Raw genomic sequence first — 20,250 nt, 5'->3', positions numbered from 1 at the left:
CATCCTTTTATGTCCATTGTCCATGCTGGCATGGGTTGGACGGTTTGACTAGGGCTGGCACGCTGGAAGGCTGCACCAGACTCCAGTCTGATTTGGCATGGTTTCTATGGCTGGATGCCCTTCCTAACGCCAACCACTCCGAGAGTGTAATAAATATATAAATAATTATGCCTGAAACAAGTAAAAGGAGATAAAGATATGTCAGCTTGGGAAATCCAAATTAGCTGTTGCTCTTTAGCCCAAGGTCAATCCTGATCCAGCAGATCTATAATCAAAGGAATTTATGACCATCTCATCTTTTTCCCCAAGCCTAGGGCTACATTATTCACTGACTCCACAACTGAGAGAACGTTCCTCTGGCCAGGGCTCTCTTAATAATCAGGTTTATCTTTTTACGGTGAGGAATGCAACCTGCATTCCGTACCTATGAAGTCGAAGGGCGTTAAATAACCTTTAAATCAAAAAGTTTAGAGTTACTTCCCTTAAAAAGGTTATACAATTGTTATTATCGGAAATCAAATTGTTATAGGATTTTAATTTATTATTTGTACTATATAAATTCCATAGAAAGTGAACAAATGATTGGATTTATTTTTAATTTTATTTTGGAAGGCTTTTTTCTATAAAAAAGAAAAAGATGTAACTAATGTACCTCTCTAGAAATAGAGATAAGTTTATGTTTACAAGCATGTGTTCATAGGATATTCCTATGCGGCACGAAGAACTTCTGTTGTCTTCTATTGAATATATATGATTTATATAAATATATTTTATATATAGAGATTTATCCTATTCCAGTGACATCATGAACCCGTCACAGCTTCGAAAGGGTCTTCATTGTCATTATTTTCTTAAGCGAAAAAAGTTATGTCGAAATATTTGGAATTCTATACCGTTAATTAAGAAATACTCTTCGTCTGTTGATTCGGCAGAAGAAGACTTCTTTGGAATCAGTGAAAAGGACTCCCTCGGACAACCATCTGAAAAGGTTGATGAAGTTGTAAATAACGATTATATATACAAAAAATATTTACCTAAAATGGTCGATAAAATGTCAGACCCATCGCTTGAAAAAATTTTTCAAGTACCGTTTGGTAGTATTCGACTAGATTCTTATAATAAACATGCCCTTACTGATAAAATGGTAAGAGAGAAACATGACGTTCATTTAGGAGACTCGTCATTTGAAAGCAGAATTTCTACAGAGACCGAAGATAATATTTCCAATTTTCGTAAATTAGATGCTTCCAGAAATAAGAACTCAGAGTTTGAATATATCGATAATCAATATTTTTCACGAACCGAATATGCATCCGAATCGAAGGGATTAATGGATAATGAAAAAATTACTTCATCTGCTAACCATACCTTGATGGATTTGGAAAATAAGGATTTGCACAGAAGCCAGAATCATGATTTAAATAATGTTACTCATGAATTTGTATCAGATGAAAACTTTATCGATTCGCAATATTTCAACAAACCGATGTCCGGAACAACAGATGAGCCACCATCGTTAGAACTAAATTCTACACACCGAGCACATTCTTTGGCAGAGAATAAAGAAGATTTGCAAAGAGAAAATCTGCATTTTATTGATAATCAATATTTTGGCCTTAACGATCAAAACGAAGGAGCATCAACCGTCCTGAAAAAGATTAAACCTGTTTTGACTAAAGAGGAACCTCTTGAAATAAAGGCTCAGTCAAAACCACCTACCCATGATGATGAAGAAACAGATAATGCATTTAATGTAGCTATGAAGATTCGAAAAAAACTTCGGGAGGAAAACGTTCGAGGTAAACCCATTATCTTTGGGTTTATTTCATTCATGGTTTGCAGTGTTCTCTCACCAACTCTTTCACACACATGCACACACACTATCTCTCTGATATAAAAACACTGTCTCTGTAACATAAACACACACACACACCAGGTTTGATTTCGTTATTACACAAATATCGCATTACAATTTTGCAATTCAACATGGGACGTCCAAAAAATATGGGCATTCTTTCGCTTGAACCCGCATGCCAAAATGTGCGACAGAAAAAGAACATCTAGCAGCAAAGGCACAATGGCAAACAATATCATAAAAATTATTAGAAATGGGAATCAAATGTGAAAATATTGGCGATCCTTCGGTATATGTACACACGTGACTTTGTTTACATTTCTGAAGATAACAGAAACCCTTTTCTCCCACCCCTAACACAAACCCTAACCCCCCCATATATAAAAAAAAAACACTTTCTTGAAATGTATCCGGTACTTATACCGAAGTTACGCCAAAATATTATCTAGTGGCTAGCAGAAAACCGCCTGGGGCGGTCTTTCAGCTAGTTTTATATATATATATATATATATATATATATATATATATATACAAGATAAGAAAATGGAGAAATACAACTACATCAAATATCAATTACCAGATAATACTCAATCACATACTTTATTAAACCACCACTTAGATGTATTTCTCCATTTTCTTATCTTGTATTAGTAATCTGTGGTAAATCATTTTACCTTTGTATTTTAATACAGTAAATGAATTGATTGCATCGCAATCATTAACATTTATGTATTAACTTTGTTGGGTACTTCACTAGCAGTATATTGGATATATGTTATCCCATGGAGGGTTGCATTTACAACCCCTATCTCAATTTGTATATATATATATTGTGCATTCGTCTTTATAAGCATCAAATCTATATCTCATTTCCAAATCACCAATGAACAAAGTAGCCAGAAAATGCATGTTCAAACTAGGCTTCGTTAATTAAACTTGGGACTTCTGAATTGGTTGAAACTACTGTGGCTCTAAATATGCTAAGTTCTTTCAGTTTCTGTTCCATTTGTTTCTGTAACTCTCATTTTATTGCTACCCTTATTTAAACTTCTATTTCAACTGTGATATTTCTTTACTCGGTTTCTACCACAGATCCTGATGGTCCTCTTTTAGACAGTAAAGGTTTCCGTATTTTGAAAGACCAAGTTACTGATTTAACTAAACTGACAAGCTATGAAATCGTAAATCATATTAAAAGCAGAATTATTTATAATAGGAGTAAGTATAACTCTTATTACATTTTTGCATTTTCTGTATATTTATTCGATATATATGTGCAGACATGGATGGCTATGTGGATAAGGTGTTTGCTTCTCAACCATGTGGCTTTTAGTTCAGTCTCACTGTATGGCATCTTCTACTATAGCTTTAGACCAACTAATGTCTTGTGAGTAAATTTGGTAAACAGAAATTGTACAGAAGCTTGTTGTGTGTGCATGCATGTCTATAAATGTTTACATTCTGTGTTGAGTAACAGTGAAGCTTGGTATCATTCCATGCCAACGAATCATTTAGCTCTGCACTATTGAAAACATACTGAATAAAACAAAATTTTAAATCCCTTACTTGAAAAATAGTATGAAATACTGACAGGAAGGGCAGTTGTAAAATGGAAAACATTGTCTCAATATATAGTCATCTAAGCCATGCTATCATGAAAAAATGGATGTAAAACAAAATCGACAACAGTTTGTATGGCTATTATACAAATATTGCAACAATAATCACTTTATTAGCACTGCATAAAACACATAGATATATAATAAAGTGGAAAGTTGGTGAACATAAAATTAGGAAGCTAGAAACAATATTTAATTAAATAAAATTACACAAGCAGAAAAAAAAAAGATAATCATCAACATCATCATTTAACGTCTGCTTTCCATGCTAGCATGGGTTGGACGGTTCAACTGGGGTCTGGGAAGCCAGAAGGCTGCACCAGTCCGATCTGGCAGTGTTTCTACAGCTGGATGCCCTTCCTAACACCAACCACTCTGTGAGTGTAGTGGGTGCTTTTTACGTGCCACCGGCACGGAGGCCAGTCGGGGTGGCGCTGGTAACAGCCACATTCGGATGGTTCTCTTACGTGCCACCGGCTCTGGTAAGTATTAAGTATGACATAGGTGCTGATGGAGAGCTACTAATAGTTTGGTGGTTAACATTGGAAGAGGGTGACATTATTGCAGACTAACATTGAGATAGAATGAAAGAATGCAGTTTAGAGAATTGTTACTATTGTTGCCATCAAAGTCGGCTCTCTTGAGGAGTGGCTGTGTGGTAAGTAGCTTGCATACCACATGGTTCCGGGTTCAGTCCCACTAGTGGCACCTTGGGCAAGTGTCTTCTACTATAGCCTCAGGCCGACCAAAGCCTTGTGAGTAGATTTGGTAGACGGAAACTGAATGAAGCCCGTCGTATATATGTATTTGTATGTATGTGGTGTACATGTTGGTGTGTCTGTGTTTGTCCCCCCCAACATCGCTTGACAACCGATGCTGGTGTGTTTACGTCCCCGTAATTTAGCGGTTCAGCAAAAGAGACAGATAGAATAAGTACTAGGCTTACAAAGAATAAGTCCTGGGGCCGATTTCCTCGACTAAAGGTGGTGCTCCAGCATGGCCAGAGTCAAATGACTGAAACAAGTAAAAGGGTTGCAGGAAGCAATGCTGGAAGGGGGATAATATTCTGGAGAGGGGAGATTTAGAAAAGTGGGGACATGAAAGTCTTGCAAGGGAAACTATAGGTGATGAGAGGTCAATTGAGTACATCAGAAGTCTTGAGTGAAGGTGATATGATCAGACCTTAGTGGTGGGTTATGTTGATGGCATAGCACAGGATTGAAATTCATTACAGCTCAGTGCAATGTATACTGGTATAGAAATATGGATGTTACATCATCATCATCGTTTAATGTCCGCTTTCCATGCTAGCATGGGTTGGACGATTTTGACTGAGGGCTGGCGAACCAGATGGCTGCACCAGGCTCCAATCTTGATCTGGCAGATTTTCTACAGCTGGATGTCCTTCCTAACGCCAACCACTCCGAGAGTGTTGCGGGTGCTTTTTACGTGCCACCGGCACGGGCGTCAGTCAGGCGGTACTGGCAACGACCTTGCTCGAATCTTTTTACATGTGTCAGTGAAGCGACGTTGGTAACAATCACGCTCAAATTGTGCCCTTTTACGTGCCACGGGTACGGAAGCCAGTTGGCTCCTCTGGCAACGATCTCGCTCGGATTAGCACCCTACTAGCACATGCACAAGTGCTAGTAAGGCGACGCTGGTAACGATCTTACTCAAATGGTGCCCTAGGAAAATTATTTTAATCTATGATAGAAGTTAAAATCCTTAGTACAAAACGTGTAGGTAATGTTATTAACCCCTTACCCGGCAGAAACAAATATATGCGTTTTGACCGAAATCGTTTTCTTCTATCTCTGGCGAGTTAACTCGTCAAAAGATAGACTCGCCAAAATCGACAGCAAACGAGTTCCTTCGTCTAAAAATGGGTTAACTCGTTTCTGCCCAAAGCGGTAATTTAAAATCAATATTATTGAATTAAAATTCATAATAAATAAGGTTTGAAATATACCTCAAAATCACCATTCAAAACATAGTAAAATAAAACAATAAAAAAATATGTCTGAAAAAATACATTTATTTTCAAAATAATTGTTGGGTAAGGGGTTAATACTCTATTTTAAATATTAAAGATTACTTGAAATGGAGTACATGTTTCTTGTTGAGAAAAATACTAAACAATGAGTTATTACTACACTCAATTATAATATCAATATACTGAAATATTTTCTTTTTTTCTGCATTATTTTTGGTTCTCAGAATGTTATAGCATTCTACAGTTTTGATGCAATGTTGCATCTGAAACTAATTCCTTTCTCATATACTATTTACAGTTAGTTATTCATTCCTTCAGTTTATATGTAGTTCATGAAGTTATGAAAAACAGACTCAATTACTCATTAGGCTCTAATTATATAATACTATTGCTAACAATTAATACAATATTCTCTAGTCATTAAGTGATTTTGTTATTTAGTTCAATGCTTCGTTTATCTGTCCAAAGCATTTGAAATGTTTTAAGGAATTATCTGCATGAAACATCAAGTAAAAGCTGAAGATATAAATTTTACTCATTCGTTGCATAAACTTACCATTTTTTTACTGATGTCGTAATTGTAGAAATAAGCTGTAGTCAGTCTTCACCTTGTTTTGAATCACTCTCTCTTTACTCTTTTACTTGTTTCAGTCATTTGACTGCGGCCATGCTGGAACACCGCCTTTAGTCGAGTAAATCGACCCCGGTACTTATTCTTTGTAAGCCCAGTACTTATTCTATCGGTCTCTTTTGCCGAACCGCTAAGTGACAGGGACGTAAACACACCAGCATCGGTTGTCAAGCAATGCTAGGGGGACAAACACAGACACACAAACACATACACACACATATATATATATACATATATACGACAGGCTTCTTTCAGTTTCCATCTACCAAATCCACTCACAAGGCATTGGTCGGCCCGGGGCTATAGCAGAAGACACTTGCCCAAGATGCCACGCAGTGGGACTGAACCCGGAACCATGTGGTTGGTTAGCAAGCTACTTACCACACAGCCACTCCTGCGCCTATAACATTTATTTTAAATATTTGGTTTAATGAATCTGCATTCTTTATTTTTACGTAATCCTGTCTACTATAGGCGCAAGGTCTGAAATTTGGTGGGGAGGGACTTGTGGGTTACGTCAACCCCAGTATTCAACTGGTTCTTTTTTAATTAACCCCAAGACAATGAAAGGCAAAGTCAACCTTGATGGCTTTTGAAATCGGAACATAAAGCTAGAAGAAATATACTTCTTCTGGTGCAGTAATGATTCTCCTAGTTCACCACCTTTATTTCTTGACCTTTTTGACACCAACCCAGCTGAAACCACCTCTGGCTCTAGTACAAATGTCTTGTTATCAAAAGTTCAGAATTAAAATCTTCCACCAACACTTAGTCACAATTTATGTTCCTAACACAAGCTTAATGATAACTAAGCTATTTTACTAAATTCTTTGTTATATTTAAAACTAGCAGTATCACCCGGCGTTGCTTGGGTTTGTAAGGGAAATAACTATATAAGCATTTTTAGAGAGTTATAGCCAAAAAATAGCAAAAAAATGCATTAAAAATGGGAAAAAAATTATGGTAAATTTTTTTTTAAATCGTTGACTCATCGTAGACATTTTTAGAGGGTTAGTTCCCTTATATAATAGCGAAAAAATGCATTCAAATGGAAAAAAAGGATGGTAAATTTTTTTTAATATCGTAGACGCGTGCTAATACCCAGAAGGGCTCGATATGAATCACAACTATAAGATACCCGGTTTTGGTTAAACTGCACCGCAAAATGTGGGAGTAGTTAGGAATCTAAATCATAGGAGACAGACACACAACTTCACTTTTATATATAAAGATTAATTGAAAGAAACACAGAGCATCTCAACAGAAATATGGTAATAAAAGGGTTGAATAATAAAAATGAAAGAATATGAAATGTATTTTCTTATTTTATGTTACAGATGACATTGTTGCTATCAATAAGCCATATGGCCTGTCTTCTCATGGTAAGTTGATATTTATGAAGCCTATCTTTTATTTAAACTCAGTAAATGCCTTAACAATTCATTAATATGGCAAGCTAATGAAAGAGCCTTTACACCTTACTTTTCTAATCAGTGTCACTTATGCTTTCCAAATATACTGCACTGTTTTAAGACATTTCAGAAATGTCAAAGTATTTATTGTTTAGTGGTAAAGTGTAGCATGTTACCTATCTCCACTTTAAAAATAATTAAATTTTGTTTCTTATGTAATATAACTTTAGAAAGGCAATGACAAACTATTCCGCTTTTAGTATTTGGATTGCAAAAGGTTGAAAATCACTGCTCTACACAATCACTTGGCCTGCTAGAAATAGTCACCATATTTCCTACAAGTCACACCCTAAAGTCAGTCAGTGTGAGTTGAAGAGTTAAGAATTTTGCTTTTCAACTACTTGGTTTTGAGTTTAGTCCCACTGTGTGGCACCTTGGGCAAGTGTCTTCTTTTAAAGCCCCTGGTTGATTAATATTTTGTGAGTGAATTTAGTAAACATATATATATATCTACCCTCTTTATAATGTTATTAATTAACATGAAAATAATTATATGTATTGATGGAAAACCTCTATAAACGGCCGATGATTGCTCAACATTTTAAAACTGTTGTAATACTTACAATGTTTAATAAAATGATGTAGCGTGAAACGATCTTACCAAATTACCGAAGATATTCTTGTTGCTTATTTTGATTATATATATATATATATACACACACACACACATACATATTAAGTCATACAAAGCAGGATTGAATAAAGTGTATTTGTTTAAAGTCATATAAGATGTATTCAACATACATTCAAATGTATGAAGATCTTTTGCAGCTGAAATACTCTCGGGAGGCATGGGAGCATTGCGGCATTGTACACCTTTATCTTCATGTTGGGGGGAAACGTCATGGCAGTTCCATGGAACAATATGTATACATAGCATTTGAGAACAACTTTGCAGAATAAACAACAATTGTCATATCATAACAGGATATGTTCTTTCCACAAAAGGTGCTGGTTACTGAAGGAAGGATAGCAGCAGAGTGACATTATTTATCCTATAATTCATCCTCATCATCTTGAATGGTGAAGAAATTGTTCGATTTTTATGGTGCTTCATCTCTTTGTTCAGTAAAGGAACTGCTCATTGTAAATTGGTAAACTTCTCATGATTTCTATGTTACATTCACAATTAGACTTGTTACCAGCAAAAATTTGCAGACGTTCTTCTGAGTGCCAACTCTTAGCAATCAATTCAAGTGGAACTTTGGGAATATTTGTATCCTCAACCTGTATCTTTGCTTTTAATCTAACAGCACCAGTTCCTCCTTAAACTTTCTCTATGGAGCATGACCACATCATCCTGTATGATTTTTTGCAAAACTACTTTATTTGCAAATGTCATGATATCTTTGTGAATTTGATGTAGGCTTTCTTTTCTTGGAATATTTGTAAAGTCACAGATACAGCCTAGCCATGTTTTTCTCCCCAAACCCCATTCAAATCTGAGGGTTTCCTAGTCAGATGGGTGGGCATTTGGACAACCTGCAATCTGCAGGACATTCTGAACAGCACAGTGAACAAAAATTTACCTTGGATTTTTGTACCTAATTATGGGCCAGGTCTCATGCAGCCCACTTCTTGAAAAGCATGTCTGAGATAGATAGACAAATGGATAGAGACTTACTTGCTCGCTCACCTGTCCATGTACCTCACATAAGAGACACAAACACCTGTGTACACACATTTACACGTGTATGTATGTATATAATGTGACTAGTTTTTCAAATTAACTATATTTGATGTTAAATAAAAAAGCATTTTTGGTGAAGGAAAAAGTGTAACTTTTAACCCTTTAGTGTTCAGATTATTCTATCAAACATAATGCCTGTTGATTCCCATTGATTTGAATTAATCATGCATTATTTCATATCTTCAAGATCTTGATGGTGTAATTACTTAATGTAGAATAACATTGTAGGGTAGGTGTGAGGGCCTGGATCTGGTCAGTTTGAACATAAAACAGATTAAATATTTTGGCCGGATATGGCCGGTTTAAATACTAAAGGGTTAAACTGTTACAATTATTTCATTATCATCATCATCATCATCGTTTAATGTCCGTTTTCCATGCTGGCATGAGTTGGACGGTTTGACTGCAGTTTGGAGAGCCAGCACCTACACCAAACTCCAATCTGGTGCTGCTGCTGGCTCTCCAGACCTCAGTCAAACTGTCCAACCCATGCCAGCATGGAAAACTTAAGTTAAACGATGATGATGAAGATGATGAAATAATTATAAAAGTTTGGGTTTCCATGAGGAACTGTTACAATTTATTTGAATTTCTAATGCAGACCATATCCCCATATTAATAATCATACTTTATAATTCTGTAAGTACAAAATCCCATAGTATGATGTAGCTATAATGCAGGATATATATATTATAAAGTAATAGAAATATATATATTATGGAGTTAAATACATATCCTTTACTTACCCTTATCTTTGCTCACTTTTGCTTTTGTCATTTTTGCCTAAGAAACTGTTATATATTGGGATGTCCGAAAAGTTTGTGCTGATTTATAGTAGCTTACCTTTCAGCTTATTTTAGAACATGGTTGAGTCCACAAAATAGGATTTGACTACACCTCCATTTAGATCACAGTTTAAGCTATCTTTTTGTGGAAGAAGTTTTATGTTCTTATAACCTGTGTTAATTCTGTAACCCTTTAAAATGGAAGATAAGAAAGTTCATTTTTGGCACTTGATACTTTGGGAACTAGACAAAAATTGCTGCAGCTCGGCTGGGATGTGTTACCCCACCCTCCATATTCACCAGATATTGATCCTTCAGATTTCCACTTATTCAGGTCTCTGCAGAATAGTCTTAATGGTAAAAATTTCAATTCCTTGGATGATGTAAAAAGATACCTTTGCCATGAAACCACCTCAATTCTGGGAAGAAGGTATATTCAAGTTAAAGATGGAGATGCATTGTGCAACAAAATGGTTCATATTTGGTTGATGAAAAATGTAATGGCAAGTATTTATTGACCTTTTTCTTTCCCTTAAAAATCAGCACGAACTTTCCGGACAACCCAATACTTTCAAGAAAGACTACATAATCATCCATCACTGAATGCTTTTATTATCAGTTTGGTCATAGCACCTTCTAACTAAAACAAGTGAGCAAAGAAACAGTAAATTAATGGACTAAATTATCTAGAGTCAGTGGACTCAGAGTAACAGTTCAACGAGAGGGCAAAATTGTCTACAGCTAGTAAATATTATTTAAGGAAATGTAAAACTATATAATCTAATATCCTTTCCTTGTTTATGGTTCCTATTTCTAGTAACCATATAAGGTCACTTCATTAATTTGTGGTCAATAACAATTGGCAACAAATTAATGAAGGTGTCTTTATGTGGTTCATGTAGTAGCATGACAGACTATTGCTTATGTTAAAAATAATTATGATAATTTTTTGATTTAGAATTTCAGTTTAATTGCTGGTAGGAAGGAACATATTTCATTCTTGTTATACAATATATTTACTTTTAGGTGGTCCCGGTGTGCATGTGAGTCTAGCAGATCTACTACCAGAACTTGCAGCTAAGATTTACCACAAAGGAACACTCCATCTTATCCATCGCCTTGACAAAGAAACCACAGGGGTTCTCTTACTTGCAAGGTAAAAGTATTTTCCTTGGCACCTCTCTGTCTATTCAGTTATTCTCTTTCATCAGAAGACAGCTAATAATAAATCATTTGTTTTTAAAATTATATTTCATATAGGACAGCAGAAATGGCAGCTGTTCTTCATAAGATGTTCAGAGAACAAGAAGTTCTCAAAACGTACTGGGCCATAACTAAAGGTGTACCAAATCCTGATGTTGGTATGTATTTTGCCTCTAAAATTTCTGACTATCTCAGATTCCAAAACAAACTTATTTTAATTTTTGTGGAGTTTTTGAATCATTTTCTAAATCAAAACTATTTTCTTAGTACCGTTTCCTGTCATTGTCATCATTGTCTTGTGTGACCATTATTTACAATGAGCATGCTGTAAAGAGTTTCTTCCTACTTCTTTTCTGCAAACATGGTTCTTTTCCTGATGGCATCAGAGTCCTGTCTCTTTTTCTATTTGTTATAATTTTTGTGATGGCTAGTTTACTTTAAAGCCTTTCAATTCCAGAGAAAAGCTACGTATATAGGGAATTATGGTATGGGCATATAATGTGCATAGGTGAAGATAGTTGCATAAAAAGTACTACATGCACAAAGTGGATGATATCAGTAGAAGAGAAACTCCTAGAAAGACATGGAATAGTGGAAACCAATTCCAATGTGTTAAGCCTCAGAAAGTTGTTGACAGCCAACCGTAATAACTGGTGATATGCTGTACTGTAGAAAACCCACTCTCCTGATCTAGCATTGCACAATGAATGCTAATGAGAGGAATGTTCTTACTGCATTCATCCACTGCTCCTCCTCTGCCTCTATCTCATTATCCTCTCTTAACTATCTCCCTACATGGGATGCTGTGATACAAGTGAAGGCGCGTAGCTCAGTGGTTAGAGCGTCGAGCTTACGATCGTGAGGTTGTGAGCTCAAATCCCGGACTGGGCTGCGTGTTGTGTTCTTGAGCAAGACTCTTTATTTCACGTTGCTCCAATTCATTCAGCTGTAGAAATGAGTTGCGACGTCACAGGTGCCAAGCTGTATCGGCCCTTGCCTTTCCCTTGGATAACACTGGTGACGTGGAGAGGGGAGGGCGGTATGCATGGGCGACTGCTGGTCTTCCATAAAACAACCTTGCCCAGACTTGTGCCTCAGAGGGTAACTTTCTAGGTGCAAGCCCATGGTCAGTGTCTGACCGAAGGGGGTCTCAACATGGGATGCTGTCTCTACTTGCATCCTCTGCTCTCTTCTATTACTATGGAAACCTCCAGCCTTTCTTTCTCTAATTAAACCTCCATTCAGTACTACTTCCCTGTGTTTCTTTCTCTCACTGTCCTCTCTTCACAGCCCTTCTGCTTAAGATGATATCTCTGCATTCATACCAATCTCCATCCACACCTATGTGATACTTCCAGTTTTTTTTTATACCTTGTATGGTATTTTGCATATCATTATCATCTTTGTTTTATTCTAATATGTGTCACTGGTTTATTGAAATTATCTTTGTTCCCAGCTAAGTTAGAACAATCAATTGTCACTTATTTTCTTAACTCATTTTCATTTTATTCATGCAAATTATGTAGGCCATAAATATGTTCTTTCTGTTTTTCTAAATGTCTCATTATCCTGGAGATAAGGCAGGGCTACTGCTGAGCTGATGATGCCTATTGTGGCTGGAACATCTGTCCACAACTAATGTCTTGTCTTTTCCTTAATTACTTGTCAATTTTGGAGAATTTGTGAGATTTTTATCCACTTCCCATTAGGAGTTGCTCTCAGTTACCAACAAGCAAATAGTTCAGTCTTCTCTGGAAGCAAAGATAATTTCATTGATCTAGGATTTATTTTGTACGGTATTTAGTATGCCCCTATCTTTGTTGCTCAGATACATGCCTCTGGTTACTCTGAATCATTTGTCATGCTGGAGAACAGATGATCGTCAGATGAGACCAAATCAAGAGAGTAGGGATGATGATTAACCAGTTTAAAATCAGTCAAGCACAGCAGCCATTGAAACCAAGAATTTGTAAGGGCATCCAGCCGTAGAAACACTGCCAGATCTGACTGGGCCTGATGAAGCCTTCCGGCTTCACAGACCCCAGTTGAACCGTCCAACCCATGCTAGCATGGAAAACGGACGCTAAACGATGATGATGATGATGATGATGATCAAAAAAGAGATCCCTTTCATCAGTTTTCTTGGGCATTTGGTCTTGATAGTCTTTCATAACTGTCTCAGCAAGCTGGCATAATACCCTCCATTGATGGTGTAGCCCTTTTGAAGATAATAAATACAATGCCTTTTGCATCCCCAGAAACCAAAGGCCATCACCTTCCTTGCAAATGGAACCACTTTGGCCTTTCTTGAAGATGAGGAGGGGTGCTTTAATTTTCTCCATTTATATATTTATTTAACTTTCTTTTTATTTGTCAAGGAATTATTGATATCCCAATCGCTGAAGGATCAATTGATGGGAAATCAAGAGTAAGTTTCAAGATTTTACTTCTAATCATATATAATTCACATCAGTACATTGAATTACAATTAATGAGTGGAATTCATTGCTGATAATAAATACCCATTGATATTTTGCTAGATTATTAAGGTACCAACCTACCATTCTTGGGTTGATGATATTTAACCCATTGCCACCAGTGCACAGTATTGCTTACTAAAACACTCAACTTTCACTTATTTGTAAATACACACCACAAAAAAGTTACAGTTTATTGCAGTAGGGAGTAGAACTTGTGTTTCTTTCACTTTCATTCCTAAGTTCAAATCTTCTTGGAGACAAAACCAATTTTAGTCATTGCATTTAGCAAGGTTATGGAAAGAGTTTTGATGAAGCACTTAATTAAAATGAATTGAACAAGGATAGCCTTGGAAGATGTTGCATATCAATAAAGATAAGAATTTTTTTTTTCCACAATCTAAAATATACTTTCCTTCATTTTCTGTAATGCTCTTCTATCTATCTGGTAGACTTGCAAGGCCCCTCTTCTGAAATTCATTTGTCTGTGACAAAAAATACTCCTCCAGCACTGTTCTGACCTTATCTACAGAATTCATATTTTTTCCGTCCAAATGATTTTGAAGACTGCAGAATAAATGATAATCAGATGGGGCAATGTCCAGCGAATATGGTAGGTGGAGCATCATTTCCCATTCAAATTGCTCCAGCTTTTGGGATGCCATCCTTGTTGTATGTGGCCGAGCATTATCCTGATGGAAGAACACCTTTTGTCTTGAAACCAAATATGGTTATCTTTCTTCTAATGTTGACTTAAGCCGCTCAAGCTGCTCATAGTAGATCTCCTTTGTTATCATTTGGTTTGGGTTCAAAAATTCAAAGTGGACTAAACTTGTCATATCTCACCAAAGAGATAACAACATCTTATGTGGGTGAAGACCTTCTTTAGTCTGGGGTGCTGGTGTTCCTCCTTTCCCTACCCACTGTCTTCAGTGCTTGACATTTTTATAGAGAACCCATTTTTCGTCATAATTCATTATTTGGTCCAAAAAGGTTTATTCATGAGATCTGACAGCAAAGAAAGGCACAAATTCACTCTCTGTGTGCAATTAGACTCGGAAAGTTTATGAGTAACCCATTGACCCAATTTGCTGACTTTTCCGATGGCACACAGGTGTCAATGAATGGTTAACTGACCAAATCCAAGCTTCTCTGCTAGTTCCTCAACAGTTATGATGGAATTTTGCTCCACCAGGGTTTGCAGGACATCCTCATCAAGCTCTACAGATCTTCCAGGATGAGGTTCATCTTATAGGCTGTAGTTTCTGGCTCGGGAATACTGGAACCACTGTTGACACTCCATATACTGCATTAATATTCCTTACACTCTCCGTTGTGCTGTTGCCTTTATTGAACTCATAAAACAAAATATGATGAATATGCTCCTTTGTCACTTCCATTATAACTTAAAAATCGAACTGCATTCTTCAAAACTTGCATTAAGAATGACAAGCTAAAATTACTACCTTCTTTTATAGCAAGTTGCTGCAGGTAGTTTATCCCGTCCCTCTGCAACTTTTAGTTCATGCAATAATAAAAACCCACATTGTTTATGGGATGACCTAATATATATGGTCCAACCCATGCCAGCATGGAAAGTGGACGTTAAATGATGATGATGACACACATACACACAAACATGCTTACCTATATCAAATTCCTCTATGCAATTATATTAGGATACTAAAGCCTTCTCACATAGTCAACTTTAATAGCTGCTTTCTACTCTGAAACTATAGTCAACATAATAGAAATACTTTATTAAATACTCTTTTACTTGTTTCAGTCATTTGACTGCGGCCATGCTGGAGCACCGCCTTTAGTCGAGCAACTCGACCCCGGGACTTATTCTTTGTAAGCCCAGTACTTATTCTATCGGTCTCTTTTGCCGAACCGCTAAGTGACAGGGACGTAAACACACCAGCATCGGTTGTCAAGCAATGCTAGGGGGACAAACACGGACACACAAACACACACACACACATACATATATATATATACATCTTAAATAATCAAGTATGTTGCTTGTCCTATTCATTAAACACTTACCAGCTTATTTTATTATTATTATTCAGTTCTGCTGGCTATAAACGATGTGTATAAAATATCTTCATTCTACACTTTTTATTTTTCTATTCCCTCTAAGATGGTTCTGAAACCTGACTACACTGAAGAAACCCGATTGGTAATGAAGAAAAGTTCAGTGAAACGATCTGAAGCTGTTACTCACTACAAAGTATTGTGTAAATCATTTGGAAGTGCTTTAGTGGAATGTCAACCAAAGACAGGTAATTCTCTCTGAATTGTTTGATTCAGTTTCCTCCTTATTTTAATATAGCACCCACTACACTCTCGGAGTGATTGGCATTAGGAAGGGCATCCAGGTGTAGAAACTCTGCCAGATCAAGACTGGAGCCTGGTGCAGCCATCTGGTTGCCAGCCCTCAGTCAAAACCGTCCAACCCATGCTAGTTTACCATATTTTCTGGCATACAAGTCAACTCAATACATTGTATAAACACATGTAAAACATTCAAACATCATCACTATCTTTCCAAATCCTCCTGCATTTTACATGGAAATTTTGTTCCTCCGAAATCAGCTTACCTTTTTTCACTGTAAATTCTGGTCTATAAAATTCAGCTTGTATGTGGAAAATACGGCACTGGTTTTTAATAGTTTTTTTTTTCTTTCTTTTTAATAGCAACTTTAAAACTGATTCTTTTTCAGGTGTCAAGCATCAAGTTCGAGTTCATTTAGCATTTGGTCTCAACACACCTATTATTGGAGACCACAAATATTCACATATTAACAAACTTGCTCCTCAGGTAAATAATCTTTGTGTTTCTGTAAATTTGTCTGTCATATTAGACTAAGAAAAGGTCAAGCACATTAAAGTATGACTTGATAATTCATAGTGATCTTTTGTGAATGAAATATTGCTGAAAACATTTAAGATTTTGAACCAATAAATGATTGAAGAAAAGTTCATGTGGTTGACTGGTAAAAATAATTCCCAGTTTTAGTGCCGCAAAGAAAATGTTCATTTTTTTTTTCACAAGTGCAAGGAAACAACATATTAAATTGACCTTTTCAGTTTCCATTGCTTATACTAAAATATAGGGATGAGGGTGTGGTTGTAAGATTTCTTTCACCACCAAGTGCTTTTGGTATCAATCTCTCTGTGTTACCTCAGACAGGCATCAGACCAACCAATACATTGTGTGTGAAATTTGATAGATGGAAAATGTATGAAATATCATCAGATATAGCTTTGTGGTTGAGAAATTTGCTTCCCAAGTATATGGTTTCAAGTTCAGTCCCACTTGGAGCAAGTGTTTTTAGTCATGGTTTTTGGTTGATGGAAACAAGCCCATTGTGTATGTGTGTGTGTGTCTGTTTTTATCCCCTTGTCTTGATATAGTGTGATAGTTGTAAATCATTGTCCCAGTTATACAAGCCATACCATCCATTACAAGCATATTGTAAGAACATATCTGGTCATGTTCTTGCAGAAATATTACTTCACTTGAAAAGAGGTGAAGGTTGGCAACAGGAAGGGCATCCAGCTGTAGAAAATTTGCCTAAATATATTCCATCCACCCATGCTTGTTCACTTTGTCCTCATTTGAGTAAAAACAATGTACGTGTCCTGTAAACAATACATCTCATAACTTGTGAAAACCATTGAAAGAAGTTTGTCATTGAGAAGAGAATTTGGCTGTTGAAAATGGCCTTGATTAGTCTCGTCCAATTTTCGCTAGTATGGATGTAAAAGATTATGATATCTCTGAATTAACATTGAATTAAAAGAGTGCTGACGAAATTTTTGTGAAGTGTTCAAGTATTTAAAGTAATTTATCTTCAAGACCAACCAAGATTTCACATTCTAACTTTTAATGTTGCTATTTTGGTCTTTTTCAGCGTTTGTTTCCAGAAATATTACAGCGCCTAAATGTCCGACAAAGTAAAGTACGTTACATACCAATGCATCTCCATTCAAAAGCTATAATTCTCCCTCAACTACTTAATGGTAAAAACCTGTTCATAAAAGCTAATTTACCATACCATTTCTACAAGAACATGAAGAGCTTAAAGCTTAAAACAGACAAGTAAAAGTTTATATATATGTATGTATATAAACTGCATTGTGCCTTAAAAGTTTTTAATAGAAAATCACTTTGGAAATAAATAATACTGTTTGAGGTGATAAAACTGATAAATACTTTTTTCCGACACAAAAATAACACTTTGTGAGACTGAAAGTAAAATCTTTGAGATAAAGCTGCATCACCTTCAGTTTACAGCAAAATATCACTTCATTAAAGTTGAAATAGAGAAATATACTGAGATTTAATGATTTAAATCTTACTACTCAGAGTAATATCTGGTAAAGAGCCTCTGTTTGTATCATCTTAAAAATTTCAAGTTTTCTCTTCATTATTATATCTGTTTCTCTGTGCTTTAATTGATAGAATGGTTCTGCAATATAATATTTCTGTGACCTCATTCCTGCATTATCTAATTTGTCAGGCTCAACATTTTTATCTGATCTTGTACCTTTTATATTATTTTCTAAGTCTTCTTTGATGCACATCTTTTAATCAGCCAACATGCCATGTATTAACTTAGAAATGAGAGTGTAACAAGTCAGGAACAGCATAAAATAGGAGATAATGGATAAGGACAGTCATAACAAAGTTTTTGTTTGCCTGTGAAAGAGATCTTGTTTCTGGTAAACCAGCTCCAAGAACTGTTTGGCAAAATGCCAAGTTTTGTTGGGTAAATGGATTTTATGTGACAACTCTTTTACTTGTTTCAGTCATTTGACTGCGGCCATGCTGGAGCACCGCCTTTAGTCAAGCAAATCAACCCCGGAACTTATTCTTTGTAAGCCCAGTACTTATTTTATCGGTCTCTTTTGCCGAACCGCTAAGTGACGGGGACGTGAACACACCAGCATCGGTTGTCAGGCAATGCTAGGGGGACAAACACAGACACACAAACATATACACACACATTTATATATATATACATATATACGACAGGCTTCTTTCAGTTTCCGTCTACCAAATCCACTCACAAGGCATTGGTCGGCCCGGGGCTATAACAGAAGACACTTGCCCAAGATGCCACGCAGTGGGACTGAACCCGGAACCATGTGGTTGGTTAGCAGGCTACTTACCACACAGCCACTCCTAATGGAATTGTGCATTATGTGCATTTCGAAATTTTAGTCTGTCAAAACTAATCTGAATGAAGATGTGAGTGACTTGAGTGAATGAGGTAGTGGTCAAAAGCCAAGAGATTGGCAATTTATATTCTCTCAGTAGTACTGCATAGTGTCTGGCCATAGTCAAGACAATTGGCCCTCAGTAACTGAAACTAAATAACAGAGAGTAGTTGCCATGATGCTGCAGTTTATTTTTGAGAGAAAATCTCTTCAGACATATTGAAAGCATGTTCACCTCAGAGTGAGGCAAAGACCGTCACAACAGTGACTCCTGAGAATGACATGACTTATGCCCTACTGCTGGCATGTCAATGTTGTGCACAAGCTTGTCACTTGCTTAGATCAAATTTATACTTCAATATATAGGAAACAGTGAATAATGTATTCACTGAATATTATGGAAAGCTCAGTGAATGCAGCTGAAACAGCATTAAATCAAAATTGCCATCTGTCTATCATCATTATCATTTAACGTCCGCTTTCCATGCTAGCATGGGTTGGACGGTTCAACTGGGGTCTGGGGAGCCCGAAGGCTGCACCAGGCCAGTCAGATCTGGCAGTGTTTCTACAGCTGGATGCCCTTCCTAACGCCAACCACTCCGAGAGTGTAGTGGGTGATTTTTTTGTGCCACCGACACAGGTGCCAGACGAGGCTGGCAGACGGCCACGCTCGGATGGTGTTTTTATGTGCCACCAACACAGGTGCCAGATGAGGCTGGCGAACGGCCACGATCGGATGGTGGTTGTTACGTGCCCACAGCAAGGAGGCCACTTGATGCGGTACTGGCTACGTTCGGATGGTTTTCTTGTGTGCCACCGGCACTGGTACCACAAAGATACAAATTCCATTGATGTTCATCTATTTTGATTTGTTTTGATTTTATATCATATTAAGTGTATATTCTCCTTTGGAAGGTATGATTTATGGTTGAGAGGAATTCCCTTTATAGATGTGTGTTAGAATGAAACAAATACAGTTACAGCAATGCCTCACAAGAAAACAAGTGTTTTGCCCTACATATATAGAAAATATTTCCTCTCCAACAAAGAACACAGCATCCTGCCTTTCAACAGTTTAAAAACATTTAGTATGATATATATATATATATATTAACCCTTTGGTGTTCAGATTACTCTGTTAAATGTATAATTTTTTAAAATCAAATTGTTTTTAATTAATCATGCATTATCTTATAGCTTTGAGGTTTCAATGACGTGATTGTTTATTTTTAGAATGTCAATGTAGGTTAGGTGTGAGAGCCCTGATCTGGTCAGTTTGAACATAAAATA

General features: G+C 36.5%; 1 protein-coding gene across 2 annotated transcripts; it reads left to right on the top strand.

Moving 5' to 3' along the window:
• The first annotated feature begins 554 nt into the window (after nucleotides 1–554).
• LOC115213410 lies at nucleotides 555–18,031 on the top strand. 2 transcript variants are annotated; one of them, XM_029782362.2, is made up of 9 exons: nucleotides 559–1,799; nucleotides 2,948–3,073; nucleotides 7,439–7,483; nucleotides 11,075–11,204; nucleotides 11,309–11,409; nucleotides 13,630–13,679; nucleotides 15,875–16,016; nucleotides 16,458–16,555; nucleotides 17,652–18,031. In XM_029782362.2, the coding sequence occupies exons 1-9, from the start codon at nucleotides 806–808 to the stop codon at nucleotides 17,841–17,843; spliced, it is 1,878 nt and encodes a 625-aa protein (XP_029638222.1). In that variant the 5' UTR covers nucleotides 559–805; the 3' UTR covers nucleotides 17,844–18,031. The 2 variants fall into 2 exon arrangements, with proteins under 2 accessions (XP_036360060.1, XP_029638222.1); XM_036504167.1 differs by lacking the exon at nucleotides 2,948–3,073 and having other exon boundaries at nucleotides 555–1,799.
• The last annotated feature ends 2,219 nt before the right edge of the window (nucleotides 18,032–20,250 follow it).

Source organism: Octopus sinensis, linkage group LG6, assembly GCF_006345805.1.
Source record: "Octopus sinensis linkage group LG6, ASM634580v1, whole genome shotgun sequence".
NCBI classification, from domain to species: domain Eukaryota; kingdom Metazoa; phylum Mollusca; class Cephalopoda; order Octopoda; family Octopodidae; genus Octopus; species Octopus sinensis.
The sequence above is the reverse complement of the archived record's forward strand: the minus strand, read 5'-3'. Positions and strand labels throughout refer to the sequence as shown.

Excerpts from the sequence above, each read along its gene's own strand:
- LOC115213410 (XM_029782362.2), top strand. The coding sequence starts at position 806 with ATGAACCCGTCACAGCTTCGAAAGGGTCTTCATTGTCATTATTTTCTT. Across the intron at positions 7,484-11,074 it reads ATATGGCCTGTCTTCTCATG|GTGGTCCCGGTGTGCATGTG; the intron begins GTAAGTTGATAT and ends ATTTACTTTTAG. Across the intron at positions 11,410-13,629 it reads TGTACCAAATCCTGATGTTG|GAATTATTGATATCCCAATC; the intron begins GTATGTATTTTG and ends TTATTTGTCAAG.